Raw genomic sequence first — 17,192 nt, 5'->3', positions numbered from 1 at the left:
CAGGACAGTTATAGAACACGTGTAGGACAGTTTTATAACACGTGTGGCACAGTTTTATAACACGTGTGGAACAATTTTATAACACCTGTAGGACAGTTTTATAACCCGTGTGGAACAGTTTTATAACACGTGTAGGACAGTTTTATAACACGTGTGGCACAATTTTATAACACGTGTGGAACAATTTTATAACACGTGTAGGACAGTTTTATAACACGTGTGGCACAGTTTTATAACACGTGTAGGACAGTTTTATAACACGTGTGGCACAGTTTTATAACACGCGTAGGACAGTTTTATAACACGTGTAGGACAGTTTTATAACACGTGTGGAACAGTTTTAGAACACGCGTAGGACAGATGGAGATGGATTGTCCACTCAGTAGTCAAGATCATTAGTGGATGTAAAGATTGTCCAAGAGACAAGGGAGGGTGGAAATGCCCTTTTATGTCAGTGTGTGGTCTATGTCGTCTTGTAACTCCTGGGTCTGTTGCTGCAGGTGGCACACAGGGGTATACGGCCCCTGTTCCAGGTCGTGTGGAGGGGGACTGGCCACCCGGACTGTCCAGTGTCTACAGCACAAGGCTGGTCAGTCACAGGTGCTTGAAGATGACCAGTGTAATCCGGACAGCAGACCCGTGGCCACCAAGCTGTGTGGATCCCAGCCGTGCCCTGCCACGTGGAGAACTGACCCCTGGACAGATGTTAGTAGGGAGGGACCGATAAATGTATATGTCACAAGTGTAGATACCCACTACTTGCTTGGCAGGCCATCAACCAAGTGAAACTAACTTACAGAAGAACATACATAACTGGTCTTTAGGATCTTTTTACGGGACCGCCTCCGTGGTGTAGTGGTTAGAGCGTCCGCCCGGAGAGCGGAAGGTCGTGGGTTCGATCCCCGACCGCGTCCTACCAAAAGACGTTAAAATATGGTACTTGTTGGTCCCTGCCTGGCGCTCGGCATTAATGGGTACAACAAGGACTGGTTGGCTCGGAGTCAGTATAATGTGTCTGATCTCAGTGGGCTAGCACTATAAAACCAGCTTAAGTCTGGGCTAGTACAAGCAGCCGCACATACACATACACACGCATGCACGTCGTCATATGAGCGAAATATTCTCAAGCACGACGTTAAACCCAATTTCACCTCACCTCACCTAGGATCTTTTTACATTTTACAACAAAGGCCGTAAATGTGTTGAAAAGTGTATTAATTGTGACGTAAAGATCTCAGTTACTATGTACATGTTGTCGAAACACCACAGAGATCGTACCAACTTGAGACGTTGCCATCGCAAAGTGTTTACTTTGCTCTTTTAGGGGGTAGATAATCCCCAAGCACCGGAGGTTTACTTTCCTCTGTACGTACATACGTAGGCTGCACACCAGTTTGTGTAAAACAACTTATCAAAACCCATGCTAAAGTGGATGTAGTAAGGTTGGTGGGCCTCTCTATAATTCCTAATGGAGTGAAAAGGTAATAATTTGAACTAACTATATTAATAATAGGTAATAATGATTAACATATTTTTATGACTGAAGTATACCAATATTTCCAGTGTTCACAGACCTGTGGGATAGGGGTGAGGAAGAGAGTGGTGCGATGTGTCCTGGACACGTCCCCACCCACCCAGGTACCCGACAGCGACTGTCAACCGTTAGACAAACCGGGTATCAGTGTTTCCTGCCAGAGGGCCGCATGTTCCACACCCCAGGTACACAATCTGTACATCAGGATTTAACAGGCTTAACAGCATCCAAGTCAAAACATTGATTACACAACAGTCTCGTTTCCTGTTGACTGGGTTCCGTCCTATTGCGCAACTTAGTACAATACCAGTCAAGGATTTTAAGACCAATCCATTTAACTGGATACATAATTATTAATCAGAATCATTTGATACATCTAAGCACTTGTATATTGCAACACTACGCTCCTTATAATCCTTGCAAACATGTGCGGCGTGCTCTGTCGTACAGCGAGCACTGACACACAAAAACCTGGAAATCATGGAAATCTCAAAACGAGGCTCTGTCGCTAGAAAAGTTTGGCGGTCTGGTACGGACTGGATATTATATCAATCACATTGTGCGTTGCAGAACTGCACTGAATAAGCGCAAAAAAACATAACGGGTGTAACCAGTGAGCCAGATGCATTGTGAATCATTTTACAACCTCATCAAACTGGGGCAGTCTGTGACGTCTTAGTTAAGGTCATGCTGCCCACACCTCGCCATAAAATATAGAAATACGATGTTATTAAAGTTTAAAATCAAAATTCATTTGTAAATACCATTTTCTTATGAAACATGGAATTGGAATTCAGTGTAACCATAGATGTTTGTAATGTCTATTTTCACTTTCACACGAGAAAATTCGGATCGGCTGAAAAGTAGGTCATTGTCTGAATAGGTTAATGAGACTCGTGTTTCGGTTGGATTCGGTGCCATAGCCATTACACCGCTTAACCAGCACCGAGTTGGATCTTCAATGAAATGAAATTCATCTATGTGTCTTTATGCATAACTGTTGCGTGGTTTGTAGGTTCAACAATTGTTGAAACATTATTGCGATACCACTCCTCCCTCTAAAATATATTTCTTCACATCCCTGTACGCAATTGCCCTTCATTCCGAGGTTCAGTGGAAACTTAAAAGTGTAAAAGTGTTTTTCCACACTTGCACCCGATTTATACCTCGGATAAACCCGAACGTTGTAGTAATTACGACGTGCGTTGATTGTTAGGTAATATAACATTCATTTATCGTTAACACATAGCCATTAGACACCCAGTCTAAGTAAACTTAGGCTCAGTATTATTCGTTACACTGCTATACTGAGTCTAACAAACCCTAGTGGAAGGTCGCGTCAGCTAACCTTTTGGACTGACCAGTCAACACAGCTTACCAAATAGCAAAAGTTAACATTCGCACTTACCGTTTGAACCTTTACCTCAAAAACTCGAACGATTCCGGATGCTATTTTCCGCACGATCGCTTCCGAGTGATACACATGGAGGGCGCAATGAGTAAACAGTCACTGAACATAGCGTTTTTGTCAATATTCAAGGATGTCATCTTGCGGAAATATGAGCTAAGAGTAACCATGTCATTAGAAATCCCTAAGCGTATATACTACAGGTCAAATATCTGAGTTTTATGCGGATTTTCGTTTGTTGATAGATCAGTGTCAACGACCAGGGAAGAGAAAATCCAAAAACCGTTTTGTAAGTCCCGCCGAAACCTAACAAGTAGTCGTTGTCTGATTGGCTCGGCCGTCTCGCGTTTGATTGGACGGTCATAGGTCGCTCAAGGTTAGCTGACCGGACCTTCTACTAGGGTTGTTAGACTCAGTGTGGCAGTGTAACGAATAATACTGAACCTAAGTTTACTTAGACTGCCATTACACCGCTGACCAATAGTTTGATGGATCCAGCTCTATGTGACGTATTGCGTGTCTACAGAAGCTGAGGAGGGGAGACAATCACAGGAAGACGAGATGTCACGTACTGGTGGAGGTCGGCCAGATCTACAAGAAGATGCAGCAGGTGTAGGGGTGGGCACACAGCAGGGGGGAGATCAAAGTGTCACAGACCAGTCGGGATTCAAAGATGTGGGCTATCCGCGAGGTGGGGAGGGCACACCAGAAGAGGTAGGGGAGGGACAGAAAGTCACAGAAGGTGACGTCGCAACAGGTGCTGAGGGTTACTACAATTCTCACCCAGTCCCACGTGAGTATGTCACCACCGATCGTGTCAGTGACGACATCACAATAGCAGAGAGTGACGTCACACAAAGAGAAAATGACATTTCACAAGGTGAGGAGGACGTCACACAACGGGATGAGGACCTCACACGAGGGGGAGTAAATGACTTCCCACAAATAGGAGAAGATGACGTCACACAAGGGGAAGAGGTTATTGGCGATGAATCTGATGATGCAGGGCAACCATCAGAAGAAGATGGTGAAGACCGGATATTGCTGGACCAAGGCTGTATGGATGTGTTAAGTAACTGCCGACAGTACAGTCAGAGCGACTGCAGACAGTTCCCAGACTGGGGCAGACAGAACTGCCAGAGGCGATGTAACTACTGCGGAGACAACGACGTTCAAGCAACGACATCCTCTACCAGTGAGGATTCGGACTGTAGCGACGTCAACAAGCAGTGTGTTGAGTATCCAGACAGCGTGTGTGAGGAGTACGAAGCATGGGCAGGAATCAACTGTAGACGTCGGTGTCACTACTGTGAGCAGGACATGGGGGCGGTGACAGGTGAGGGGGACAGGGTCAGCTGGAAGTATGGGTGAGGGGGAATGTACATGTGGGTGACGGGTGGATGTGGATGTGTTTGGGTTCTTTATTTAGTTGTTTAACGCTGCACACAGCAATATTTAAGCTAGATGACGACAGTCTGCACATAATCGAGTCTGGTCCAGTATTTTACATCATGAACATCCATATAGTCAGTTGGGATACGATGGTAGGATACATTAAGTAAGTCAACGAGACTGACCAACCGATCCTGTTAGTCGCCTCTTACGACAAGCATGAAGATGTTGGTAGTGGTAGATTTAGATGTTGGTGAGGGTAGATGTAGATGCTGGTATGGGTGGATGTAGATGTTGGTAGAGGTGGATATTGTAGTTGTGGATGTAGATGTTGGTAGGGGTGGATGTAGATGTTGGTAGGTGTTGATGTAGACGTTGGTAGGGGTGGATGTAGATGGTAGTCGTGGATGTAGATGTTGGTAGGAGTTGATGTAGATGTTGGTAGGGGTGGATATAGATGGTAGTCGTGGATGTAGATGTTGGTAGGGTGGATGGTATGTAGATGTGGTGTTGGTAGTCGGTGGATGTGGATGTTGGATGTGGATGTAGATGGAGGGGTGTGTAGATGTGGATGTAGATGTTGGTAGGAGTGGATGTAGATGTTGGTAGGGGTGGATGTAGATGGTAGGGTCGATGTAGATGTTGGTAGATGTAGATGGTAGGATGGATGGATGTAGATGTTGGTAGGAGTTGATGGATGTTGGTAGGGGGATGTAGATGTTGGTAGGGATGTATGATGTTGGTAGGGTGGATATGGTAGTTGTGGATGTAGATGTTGGTAGGGGTGTGGATGTAGATGGTAGTCGTGGATGTAGATGTTGGTAGGGGTGGATGTAGATGTAATCGTGGATGTAGAGATTGTGGATGTAGATGTTGGTAGGGGTGGATGTAGATGTTGGTAGGAGTGGATGTAGACGTTGGTAGGGGTGGATGTAGATGGTAGTCGTGGATGTAGATGTTGGTAGATGTTGGTAGGGTAGTGGATGTTGGTAGGGATAGTGATGTAGACGTTGGTAGGGTGGATGGATGTAGATGTTAGAGGTAGGATGTAGTGTTGGTAGGTGTGGATGTTGGTAGGGGTGGATGTAGATGGTAGTCGTGGATGTAGATGTAGTCGTGGATGTTGGTAGTTGTGGATGTAGATGTTGGTAGGGGTGGATGTAGATGTGGATGATGTTGGTAAAATGGATATAGATGTTGGTAGGAGTGTAGATGTAGATGTTGGTATGGGGTGTAGATGTTGGTAGTGGATGTAGATGTTGGTATAGATGTAGATGTTGGTAGGGGTGGATGTAGATATTGGTAGTGTGGATGTAGATGTTGGTATGGGTGGATGTAGATGTTGGTGGATGTAGATGTGGATGTAGATGTTGGTAGTTGTGGATGTAGATGTTGGTAGGGGTGGATGTAGATGTTGGTAGATGTGGATGATGGTAGGGGTAGTTGGTAGATGTTGGTAGTCGTGGATGTAGATGTTGGTAGGAGTGGATGTAGACGGTGGTATGTGGATGTAGATAGGATGTTGGTAGGGGTGGATGTAGATGTTGGTAGATGTTGGTAGGGTGGATGTAGATGTTGGTAGGTGGATGATGGTAGGAGATGTTGGTAGGGGTGGATGTTGATGTTGTAGGGTGGATGTAGATGTATGTAGATGTTGGTGGATATGTAGTTGTGTTGGTAGATGGATGGAGCTGATGGAAGTTGGTGGGGTGGATGTTGGTAGGTGTGGATGTAGATGTTGGTAGGTGGATGTAGATGGTAGTCGTGGTAGTTGTGGATGTAGATGTTGGTAGGAGTTGATGTAGACGTTGGTAGGGGGTGGATGTAGATGTTGGTAGGGTGATGTAGACGTTGGTAGGGGTGGATGTAGATGGTAGTCGTGGATGTAGATGTTGGTAGATGTTGGTAGGTGTGGATGTAGATGTTGGTAGGGGTGGATGTAGACGTTGGTAGGGGTGGATGTAGATGTTGGTAGGAGTTGATGTAGACGTTGGTAGGGGTGGATGTAGATGGTAGTCGTGGATGTAGATGTTGGTAGGGTGGATGTAGATGTTGGTCAGGATTACAATGGACAGGTGATGAGAAATACTGATGTGTGGGAGTGGATGATTCTTGTTTGTAAAGGTGAGCGTTGTTCTCCTCGACGTAGGTTAGGGTACTTGTATGTAAGTTAAGGTTGACGTTTGCTGCAGCAAGATGCTGGGTTTGTTTTCATGGGCGTGTTGTGAGCTGGGTCCTTTTCCGGAATTATCATGAAAAATATTCCCTGTTTTGTTCCCTTTCAGCTACTGTGACTGCGACCTGCATGGACGTATCCAGTGACTGCCACGACTACGATCACTCCGTGTGTGTCCAGTACAGAGACTGGGCAGAGGTCAACTGCCGGAAGTTCTGTCACATCTGTACTTAGTGCGTCCTGTATGTGGAAGTATTATAAGTCTTTTATGTTGATTCTCTTGGGTTTTGTATGCTTCGTTGCTTCATGATGACCTGTCAGTGTCCTGTGTTGACAGTGTGCTTCATGATGACCTGTCAGTGTCCTGTGTTGACAGTGTGTGCTTCGTTGCTTCATGATGACCTGTCAGTGTCCTGTGTTGACAGTGTGCTTCATGATGACCTGTCAGTGTCCTGTGTTGACAGTGTGCTTCATGATGACCTGTCAGTGTCCTGTGTTGACAGTGTGCTTCATGATGACCTGTCAGTGTCCTGTGTTGACAGTGTGCTTCATGATGACCTGTCAGTGTCCTGTGTTGACAATGTGCTTCATGATGACCTGTCAGTGTCCTGCGTTGACAGTGTAACCTGTCAGTGCCTCTTGATGACCTGTCAGTGTCCTGTGTTGACAATGTGCTTCATGATGACCTGTCAGTGTCCTGTGTTGACACCTGTGTTGACAGTGTGCTTCATGATGACCTGTCAGTGTCCTGTGTTGACAGTGTGCTTCATGATGACCTGTCAGTGTCCTGTGTTGACAGTGTGCTTCATGATGACCTGTCAGTGTCCTGTGTTGACAGTGTGCTTCATGATGACCTGTCAGTGTCCTGTGTTGACAGTGTGGCTCGTTCACCCCAGATTGTTAATTGGCTTATAAGGAACAAGTGTTGTTTCTGTCAAATCCCTTTCAATGATCTATGGACATACACATAAAATGACTTATACGCCCTTCACACGACACATGTTCCGTCATTTGTGTCACATATCGAGTTGCCAAAGTTTCACCAGGACACAATACGCACTGTTACGCGTAGATCTGGGTTAGAACCGTCCAGATGCAATTCACCGGATCAAGAGGTTCGACTTTCTTTATACATGTCATCGTACCACAATTCTGTTGATCGATGATCATGATGTCGATCCCTGTCTGATCCAATCTCGATTACATTTAGACCGCCTTCGTGTAGCTGGAATATTGCTGAATGAGGTAAAACAAGAAACGAGCAAAATAAACTGTCTGACTGGGAATTGTTGGCACAATGCTATTTGTTTGTAAATTTCATGTTCCTTTGCTTCAGATCCAGTGACTGGCAACTGTGTTCCAGAGGCACTCTAATCACCGGACAGTTGTTCCCTTATGTGGACAATTCTTGACCAATCCCACTGAAATCAGATCTTGTACTCAGATGTAATACCTGTCTGCCTGACAACCAGATCTACGTATAATGACCTCCACAGCATCGGACTTCTAACGTGTCATGCACGAACGAAAAGGGACAGTTTCGAATGGAAAGTAATAAAAACCACACGATATATTTTGCTGTGATTACGTTGTATATCCAGTGGATGGTGAGCGCCAGGCTATCCCCACTCAAACAGAATGTACTCGTGATGGAATGGTGGGTTTTCACTGGGTTTTCCTCAGTTAAAGTTACAATTTGCCGACTCCAGATGGTAAAGATATGAAGGTGAACGGTTTTAGAATACTTGCAATGTGGGCGTCTCAAAACATCCCTCATCCATTAGCAACACTTGGAGGTCAAAGGTGACCCAGGGTTCATCTTATTGAATATGTTTAATAAGGCATCGGTCACACTGTATTCAACGCACATGCGCAGTGGGCAGTAAGGACATTATTCATATGAGATACCTGTTTATTTAAGAATACATCATGATCTGATAAACTGGTTTTATCTGTACCAAATGGCCAGCTGTACAAGCATTAAACATCGTAAGACATGCAGACGGCACCTGCTAACACTCTACACACTCTCAGAAATCCTGAACCAGCACTGGTTGGACTTTCTACTGCTGCTCTAGTCTCATCCAGCCATTATTGCAAAGAGTATGAACAACATTCCTGTCACCAAACTGGGATGAACAACTTAGCCTTTGGAATCGTAGGAAGATCACATCTTGTCTGTGATTGTGTACAGGGCTCTGTAGCCGCGACCGGCGCCCGAGTCGTCGGAGTGGAACACCAGTTTAACGTGGGGACTGGAGGACTCCCATATGAACCGATCGGTCATACCACAGTACGTCTCGTGTCCTCCCCCACCCAGGTCGTACACCTGCAGACAAACAACAAATGTCATACACCTGCAGACAAACACAGGTCGTAAACCTGCAGACAAACACAGGTCGTATACCTGCAGACAAACACAGGTCGTATAGCTGCAGACAAACACAGGTCGTATACCTGCAGACAAACACAGGTCGTATACCTGCAGACAAACACAGGTCGTATAGCTGCAGACAAACACAGGTCGTATACCTGCAGACAAACACAGGTCGTATACCTGCAGACAAACAACAAATGTCATACACCTGCAGACAAACACAGGTCGTATACCTGCAAACAAACAACAAATGTCAACCTGCAGACAAACAACACAACTCTCACACCTACAATCAACACATCTTGCACCCTGCAAACAACAACACAACTCGCACACCTGCAAACAAACAACACAACTCGCACACCTGCAAACAAACAACACAACTCGCACACCTGCAGAAAACCACAACGGGTCATACATCTGCAGACAAACACAGCTCGCACACCTGCAAAAAAACAACATATGTCCCTAGTATTTACTATCGGTGCATCACAGTGTCGCAGAGTGATAGCTAATGTTTGTTTGTTTAACGTCGCAATCAGCAATATTCCACCTATATGGATGGGGTCTGTAAATAATCGAGTCTGGACCAGACAATGTTTTAACCAGCTGGTATACTCACTAACACTGTGGTGTAGTGACACAAGGTTTTAACCAGCTGGTATACCCACCGTCAGTGAGTCATGTTGACACAAGGTTTTAACCAGCTGGTATACCCACCGTCAGTGAGTCATGTTGACACAAGGTTTAACCAGCTGATATACCCACCGTCAGTGAGTCATGTTGACACAAGGTTTAACCAGCTGATATACCCACCGTCACTGAGTCATGTTGACACAAGGTTTTAAACCAGCTGATATACCCACTGTCACTGAGTCATGTTGACACAAGGTTTAACCAGCTGGTATACCCACCGTCACTGAGTCATGTTGACACAAGTCGTCAGCTTCCTGAAGTTCCAGGCGGTCAAAGGCGATCTGGATCTTCTGGTTCGTCTCTCCAGTGATATAGGTGATGCAGTGGGAGTTAGCCGGGTACTCATCAGGGTACCCGGGACTGGTGATGGCACCCGCTGTATCAGTCAGCTGTTGGCTACAACCTGTGGCAGAAATGAACAAGTTTACCTATATCGCCGATACAGATCTACCTACTAAACAGCTTTACTCATTCCTACTGAACAACTTTACCTACGTCAACTGTACAGCTTTATTTACATCACCAGTACAGTTTGACTTACATCACCTGTACAGCTTTACTTACATCACCTGTACAGCTTTACTTACATCACCTGTACAGCTTTACTTACATCACCTGTACAGCTTTACTTATCACCTGTACTTTAACTTTACATCACCTGTACAGCTTTACTTACATCACCTGTACAGCTTTACTTACATCACCTGTACAGCTTTACTTACATCACCTGTACAGCTTTACTTACATCACCTGTACAGCTTTACTTACATCACCTGTACAGCTTTACTTACATCACCTGTACAGCTTTACTTACATCACCTGTACAGCTTTACTTACATCACCTGTACAGCCTTTTACTTTACAGCTTACATCACCTTACAGCCTTACTTACATCACCTGTACAGCTTTACTTACATCACCTGTACAGCTTTACATCACCTGTACAGCCCACTTTACATCACCTGTACAGCTTTACTTACATCACCTGTACAGCTTTACTTACATCACCTGTACAGCTTTACTTACATCACCTGTACAGCTTTACTTACATCACCTGTACAGCTTTACTTACATCACCTGTACAGCTTTACTTACATCACCTGTACAGCTTTACTTACATCACCTGTACAGCTTTACTTACATCACCTGTACAGCTTTACTTACATCACCTGTACAGCTTTACTTACATCACCTGTACAGCTTTATTTCTACATCACCTGCTTTACTTACATCACCTGTACATTTACATCACCCGCAGGCCTTTTACATCACCAGTACAGTTTGACTTACATCACCTGTACAGCTTTACTTTTTACATCACACTGTACAGCTTAAATCACCTGTACTGCTTTACTTACATCACCAGTACAGTTTGACTTACATCACCTGTACAGCTTTACTTTACATCACATGTACTGCTTTACTTAAATCACCTGTACAGCCTTACTTTACATCACCTGTACAGCTTTACTTACATCACCTGTACAGCTTTATTTACATCACCAGTACAGTTTGACTTTACATCACCTGTACAGCTTTACTTAAATCACCTGTACAGCCTTACTTACATCACATGTACTGCTTTACTTAAATCACATATCCAGCCTTACTTACATCACCTGTACAGCTTTTCCACTTAAATCACCTGTACGGCCTTACTTACATCACCTGTACAGCCTTACTTACATCACCTGTACAGCCTTACTTACATCACCTGTACAGCCTTACCTACATCACCTGTACAGCCTTACTTACATCACCTGTACGGCTTTACTTACATCACCTGTACGGCTTTACTTACATCACCTGTACAGCTTTACTTACATCACCTGTACAGCTTTACTTACATCACCTGTACAGCCTTACTTACATCACCTGTACAGCCTTACTTACATCACCTGTACAGCCTTACTTACATCACCTGTACAGCCTTACTTACATCACCTGTACAGCCTTACTTACATCACCTGTACAGCTTTACTTAAATCACATATCCAGCCTTACTTACATCACCTGTACAGCTTTACTTAAATCACATGTACAGCCTTACTTACATCACCTGTACAGCCTTACTTACATCACCTGTACAGCCTTACTTACATCACCTGTACAGCCTTACTTACATCACCTGTACAGCCTTTTTTACATCACCCAGATTATGACTTTATTTACACCCTGAGTATGACTTTATTTATACCCTGATTATGACTTTATTCATACCCAGATTATGACTTTATTCATACCCAGATTATGACTTTATTTATACCCTGATTATGACTTTATTCATAACCTGATTATGACTTGATTCATACCCAGATTATGACTTTATTTATACCCTGATTATGACTTTATTCATACCCTGATTATGACTTTATTCATACCCAGATTATGACTTTATTCATACCCAGATTATGACTTTATTTATACCCTGATTATGACTTTATTCATACCCTGATTATGACTTTATTTATACCCTGATTATGACTTTATTCATACCCTGATTATGACTTTATTCATTCCCAGATTATGACTTTATTTATACCCTGATTATGACTTTATTCATACCCAGATTATGACTTTTATTTATACCCCTGATTATGACTTTTATTCATACCCTGATTATGACTTTATTTATACCCTGATTATGACTTTATTCATACCCAGATTATGACTTTATTTATACCCTGATTATGACTTTTATTCATACCCCTGATTATGACTTGATTCATACCCAGATCATGACTTTATTTATACCCTGATTATGACTTTATTTACACCCTGATTATGACTTTAGGACCCAGATTAGGACTCTTGTTTTGTCGTACTTTAGAGGGTGTAGTCATGGAGAGTATGTGTGACACTCACTGGTGTAGGGCCTGTCTCCGGGGATGCTGTGGTAGCGGATTCGGGCGCCGTGACGTTGTCTGGCGATGGAGAAGTCTAGGACGACGATGCTTCCCACCGACGTCCACCCATTCTCTTTGTTGTTTTCACACAGTCGATGAGTGTTGGTCACGCCCACTTCGCTGAGGGTCAGGCGGTCACCTTCAGTGTACGAGGGAAAACTGGGTGACGTCATGTTGGGCATGTGCCTACATGTACATACATACGTACACGCACACACATAATACCTTCACAGAAATACACACAAATATAATTATAATATCTAAATACATACATGACATGGTCCATCTCCACCCAGCTTGAAGTGGTCCTCATCTCCCCCGCACTATACCCAGCTTGACCTCGTCCCTAACTTTGTCCATTTGCTCTACACCCAGTCCAAGGTGGTCACTACCTTTGTCCATATCCTCGACATCAGGTTTGATGTAGTCCATATTTTTGTTCCCCTCCTCTACACCCAGGTTGATGTGGTCCCTACCTTTGCCCACTTGCTCGACATCCAACTAGACCTGGTCCCTCCCTTTATCCGCCTATATACGTTCCACCCAGATTGATGTTGTCCCTACCTTTGCCCACCTGCTCGACATCCAACTAGACCTGGTCCCTCCCTTTATCCGCCTATATACGTTCCACCGAGATTGATGTCGTCCGTACCATTGCCCACCTGCTCGACATCCAACAAGACCTGGTCCCTCCCTTTATCCGCCTATATACGTTCCACCGAGATTGATGTGGTCCCTACCTTTGCCCACCTGCTCGACATCCAACAAGACCTGGTCCCTCCCTTTATCCGTCTATATACGTTCCACCCAGATTGATGTTGTCCCTACCTTTGCTACACTTCATGTCCATCTCCTCTACATCCAGCTTTACCCTGGTCCCGAGGGGAGTCACTATGGTGAACCTGCACCCTGTGTCGTCAATCAGCCTCCCCATCACGTCTATAACGCCATCGCTCCCCGTCATAACGCGGTTACACAGCTGAGGGATTGGCTCGTCTGCTGACCCTAAAAAAACACACAAAACTGGATCAAACATTTAATCACATTTCGGTCAAAGTTATTGTTGGAAAAATTAACACAATAATAGGAATAATGATGTTGAATAGCTCAATATTTAAGCTCAGTGCATATTTCTCATGCTGTCAGCAATGTGTATTTGTGTCAGCTATTTTCAGTAGTAGTACACAATTTGAAAGGGTTGTGCATTATCAAATTCAGTGATATCTAAGAGGTTTCTCAATGTATTTTGTGCGGCTATAACTAAAATACTAGAAGCATTACGTATGCAGTATCTCATTTTTATGGTTATTTTTTTCGCATTGTCTCAAGTTGGAAAAATGTTCAGTATATTTCTAAAGCAAACAAGATATTTTGTTTGTAGTTTGTACTAAAGATTGACACTGGGTTTGGTTAATGACACACTGCATGAGTAAATACAGTCACTTCGTGTAGCGTGCTGGCTGCAGCTCGTCACAAAGACCATAACAGGAGGATGAGGTGTCTCTCCAAACACTCGTGTCAATTAATACAAGCACCAGTAGCTATGTCAGAATCAGTAGCCACCAACACAAGCATCAGAACACCCATGAAAACATCCTTGTCCACAAACACAAGCACGAGTGTTTACAGATTCAAGCACCAATGTTCACCTATAAAAGTGCCAATGTCAATCAGTAGAAGCACCAACGCGCACTGTCACCAGCACCAATTATATATACAAGCACCAATGTCTACTTATATAAGCACAAATGTTTACCTACATAGCACCAATGTCGACCTATATAAGCACTAATGTATATCTATATAAGCACCAATGTATACCTATATAAGCACCAATGTATACTATATAAGCACAAATGTCTACCTATATAAGCTCCAATGCGCACTGCCACTAGCACCAATCATATATACAAGCAACAATGTCTACCTATATAAGCACCAATGTCTACCTATATAAGCACCAATGTCTACATATATAAGCACCAATGTATACCTATATAAGCACCAATGTCTACCTATACAAGCACCAATATCTACCTATATAAGCACCAATGTCTACCTATGTAAGCACCAATGCGCACTGCCACCAGCACTAATCATATATACAAGCACCAATGTCTACCTTTACAAGCACCAATGTCTACCTATATAAGCACAAATATCTACCTATATAAGCACCAATGTTTACCTATGTAGGCACCAATGCGCACTGTCACCAGCACCAATCATATATACAAGCACCCATGTCTACCTATATAAGCACCAATGTCTACTTATATAACAACCAATGTCTACCTATACAAGCACCAATATCTACCTATATAAGCACCAATGTCTACCTATATAAGCACCAATGCATATTATTGATATTATATGATATTTATATAGCGCACATATCCACGCAACTAGTGCATGCTCAAGGCGCTGGTATTTTTCCCTCGATCATTTGATGTCAATCTCAACGGCACATCGTATTATCAATTTCAACTCCCTGGGCAGTATACAACTCTTGCAGCCACTAGGCGCACCGAGTTATTGTGGCTTTCTCATCCTAACGAGGTACCCATTTACAGCTGGGTGGACTGGGACACATAGTCACAGTACTTTGTTCAAGTTCACTGCACGTTGCTGCAGACGCAACTAGGTGTTTGCACGCATTCATGTGGCCACCATCTGGTCATATACCAACGGATTCGTGGGTTGTTTTAAAGGTCACATAAACCTTAGGGGGTAATAATACATAAATCACTAACTGGCATCGTTATAAATGAAACCCCGTCATTAAAACTACTCATTTCGACCTTTAATTGACTTAAATCGACCTTTTTGACAACAGTGCACAATTCTCACCCGCGAACGAAATTTCAACCAATCAGAGCGGCGCGACTCTGTGACGTCATATGAGGAATAGCTTTGAGGGCCGATGCAGAATTCATCTACATTTTAGGGGGTAAATTATCTTGTTTACAGGCTTGTATACACCTGAAATCGTGACAATTGTTGTGGAAAATGAAAGCTATATGTTCTCACAATCTACTGGCATTTAATTTTGTCTCCTGCTTTGCCTAGTTTCCGAGTTACAACTTGTTTTCATAGACGCTTCTGTCACAATTGACTGGTGTCGTTAGGCCCTATTTGTATAATGACTGATCCAAATTGATCCCATTTCTGTGTTTTTTTACCTCGATATTTAATCATGTCATGTAAAAATCGGTTTGTATTCTCAACACAGTGTCGGCCCATAAGTTTTCACATGCAATACAGCAATTAATACTCCCTTGTTGTAACCCGTGTTAGGTGGTATAAACCTACACATGTTATTTGTCATCATTCACTTGATGGTCAGTTAATGAATTTATAACAGGTATAATTAGTGGTAACACACTTAGATTACCCGACAAAGGTTCCCATTTGGCATTTCTTGTGTCTGGAGTAAATATTCAACATTATGAACATCGATCAAAGGATTAACCGATAACACGCTGATTGATTAATTACTTTTATCTTACACAGCGGAATTGTCAAAAGGTAGTGTTTATGTATGTAGATTTACTAATCTATACTGAATACACTCTGCCGTGCCGGTGTCTGCGTAAAAACAACGTCCTTCTTTCAAAGGATTAACTGGCAATACATTGATTGATTGCCCATTATTGGCTAACTAAATTACTGTTTTTAATGAAAGGCGGACATTATGCAATTAGTTGCCAGGTGTGCTATCTTGGGTGACCAATGAGACTATACACCAATACCTGAAAAGATTTATCACTTTTTCGTATATTAAACTGTTAAAAGACACATCATTTGGAACAGTTTTGTGGATATTGATGGATACATTCCTCGAACAAGGTAATGGCCTGATATTGTTCCTATAACTTTAATCTGTTTTAATTTTAATATTTGCATTTTGTTTTTTAATCATTTGTCGTAGCATTCAACAGAATCATTGTTTTCGCCGTGAAGTGTAATGAGACAGACAACATACACTAGGGTGTGTGTGCGAATTATGATTCACATTGGCAAACTATAAAATGTCTAGATATTACAGTTCTGTTATAAATTCACTATAAGTATCAGCAGATCGTCAGCTTTTATTTAGTTTCAAAATGCATAAAAGTATGATAATAAACTAATTAGGATTATAAGACCAAATATAAAGACGCACATTGACTAGTATCTACATACTGGTGAGTGGACATTAACCATGTGAATGTAGCAAGAAATTTATCGCGCAGTATTGTGACTTCGACCCCCACCTCGCTTCCGTGGAAGAAATCGTTATGTTATAAGTTGTGTCATGCAAAATCCTTTTGGTTATGATTCCAATACATATTTAACTACGAGTAAAAGTAGTTTTGATTTTCTAACTTGATGAAAACAAACTATAATCTCATTAATTCTAACAGACTTTACGATTTTCAAAAATGGCGGCGCCCTGTCGGGAACATCCGCCAGTCTGTGGATAAATGCTATTTAGGTTTGTTTTCACCGAGTTACAAAATCAAAACTACTTTCTACTGGTAGTAAAATATTTATTTTATTGATGGCCAATAGGATTTTGCATGACATAGCGTATAACATAACAATTTCTCTCCTGGCAGCGAGGTGGGTGTCAATATAATACTACTTACGATATTAAGAAATCGTTATGTTACAAGTTGTGTTATGGAAAATCTTTATGGTCATCAATCATATACATATTT

The 17,192-nt window shown here is 42.8% G+C and overlaps 2 protein-coding genes across 2 annotated transcripts in view; one reads left to right on the top strand and one right to left on the bottom strand.

Annotated features, from left to right (window-relative positions):
- The first annotated feature begins 3,503 nt into the window (after nucleotides 1-3,503).
- Nucleotides 3,504-8,066, top strand: LOC124257608. Its single transcript, XM_046691710.1, has 3 exons — nucleotides 3,504-4,278; nucleotides 6,620-6,752; nucleotides 7,847-8,066. The coding sequence occupies exons 1-2, from the start codon at nucleotides 3,504-3,506 to the stop codon at nucleotides 6,742-6,744; spliced, it is 900 nt and encodes a 299-aa protein (XP_046547666.1). The 3' UTR covers nucleotides 6,745-6,752; nucleotides 7,847-8,066.
- Nucleotides 8,067-8,404: 338 nt separating this feature from the next.
- LOC124257607 (A disintegrin and metalloproteinase with thrombospondin motifs 12-like) overlaps nucleotides 8,405-17,192 on the bottom strand; it is a 53,944-nt gene continuing 45,156 nt past the window's right edge. The window contains exons 30-33 of the mRNA XM_046691708.1: nucleotides 13,318-13,494; nucleotides 12,449-12,628; nucleotides 9,802-9,986; nucleotides 8,405-8,839 (exon numbers count right to left, since the gene is read on the bottom strand). Coding sequence (XP_046547664.1) covers nucleotides 8,678-8,839; nucleotides 9,802-9,986; nucleotides 12,449-12,628; nucleotides 13,318-13,494 — 704 coding nt within the window. The 3' untranslated portion in view covers nucleotides 8,405-8,677. The remainder of the gene's footprint in view (nucleotides 8,840-9,801; nucleotides 9,987-12,448; nucleotides 12,629-13,317; nucleotides 13,495-17,192) is intronic.

This window comes from Haliotis rubra, unplaced genomic scaffold, assembly GCF_003918875.1.
Source record: "Haliotis rubra isolate DU_JTF1 unplaced genomic scaffold, ASM391887v1 Scf669, whole genome shotgun sequence".
NCBI classification, from domain to species: Eukaryota; Metazoa; Mollusca; class Gastropoda; order Lepetellida; family Haliotidae; genus Haliotis; species Haliotis rubra.
This window is presented reverse-complemented; position numbering and strand designations above follow the sequence as displayed.

Coding starts and splice junctions, on each gene's coding strand:
- LOC124257608 (XM_046691710.1), top strand. CDS start 3,504: ATGTCACGTACTGGTGGAGGTCGGCCAGATCTACAAGAAGATGCAGCA. Junction 4,279..6,619: donor GGACATGGGGGCGGTGACAG/GTGAGGGGGACA, acceptor GTTCCCTTTCAG/CTACTGTGACTGCGACCTGC.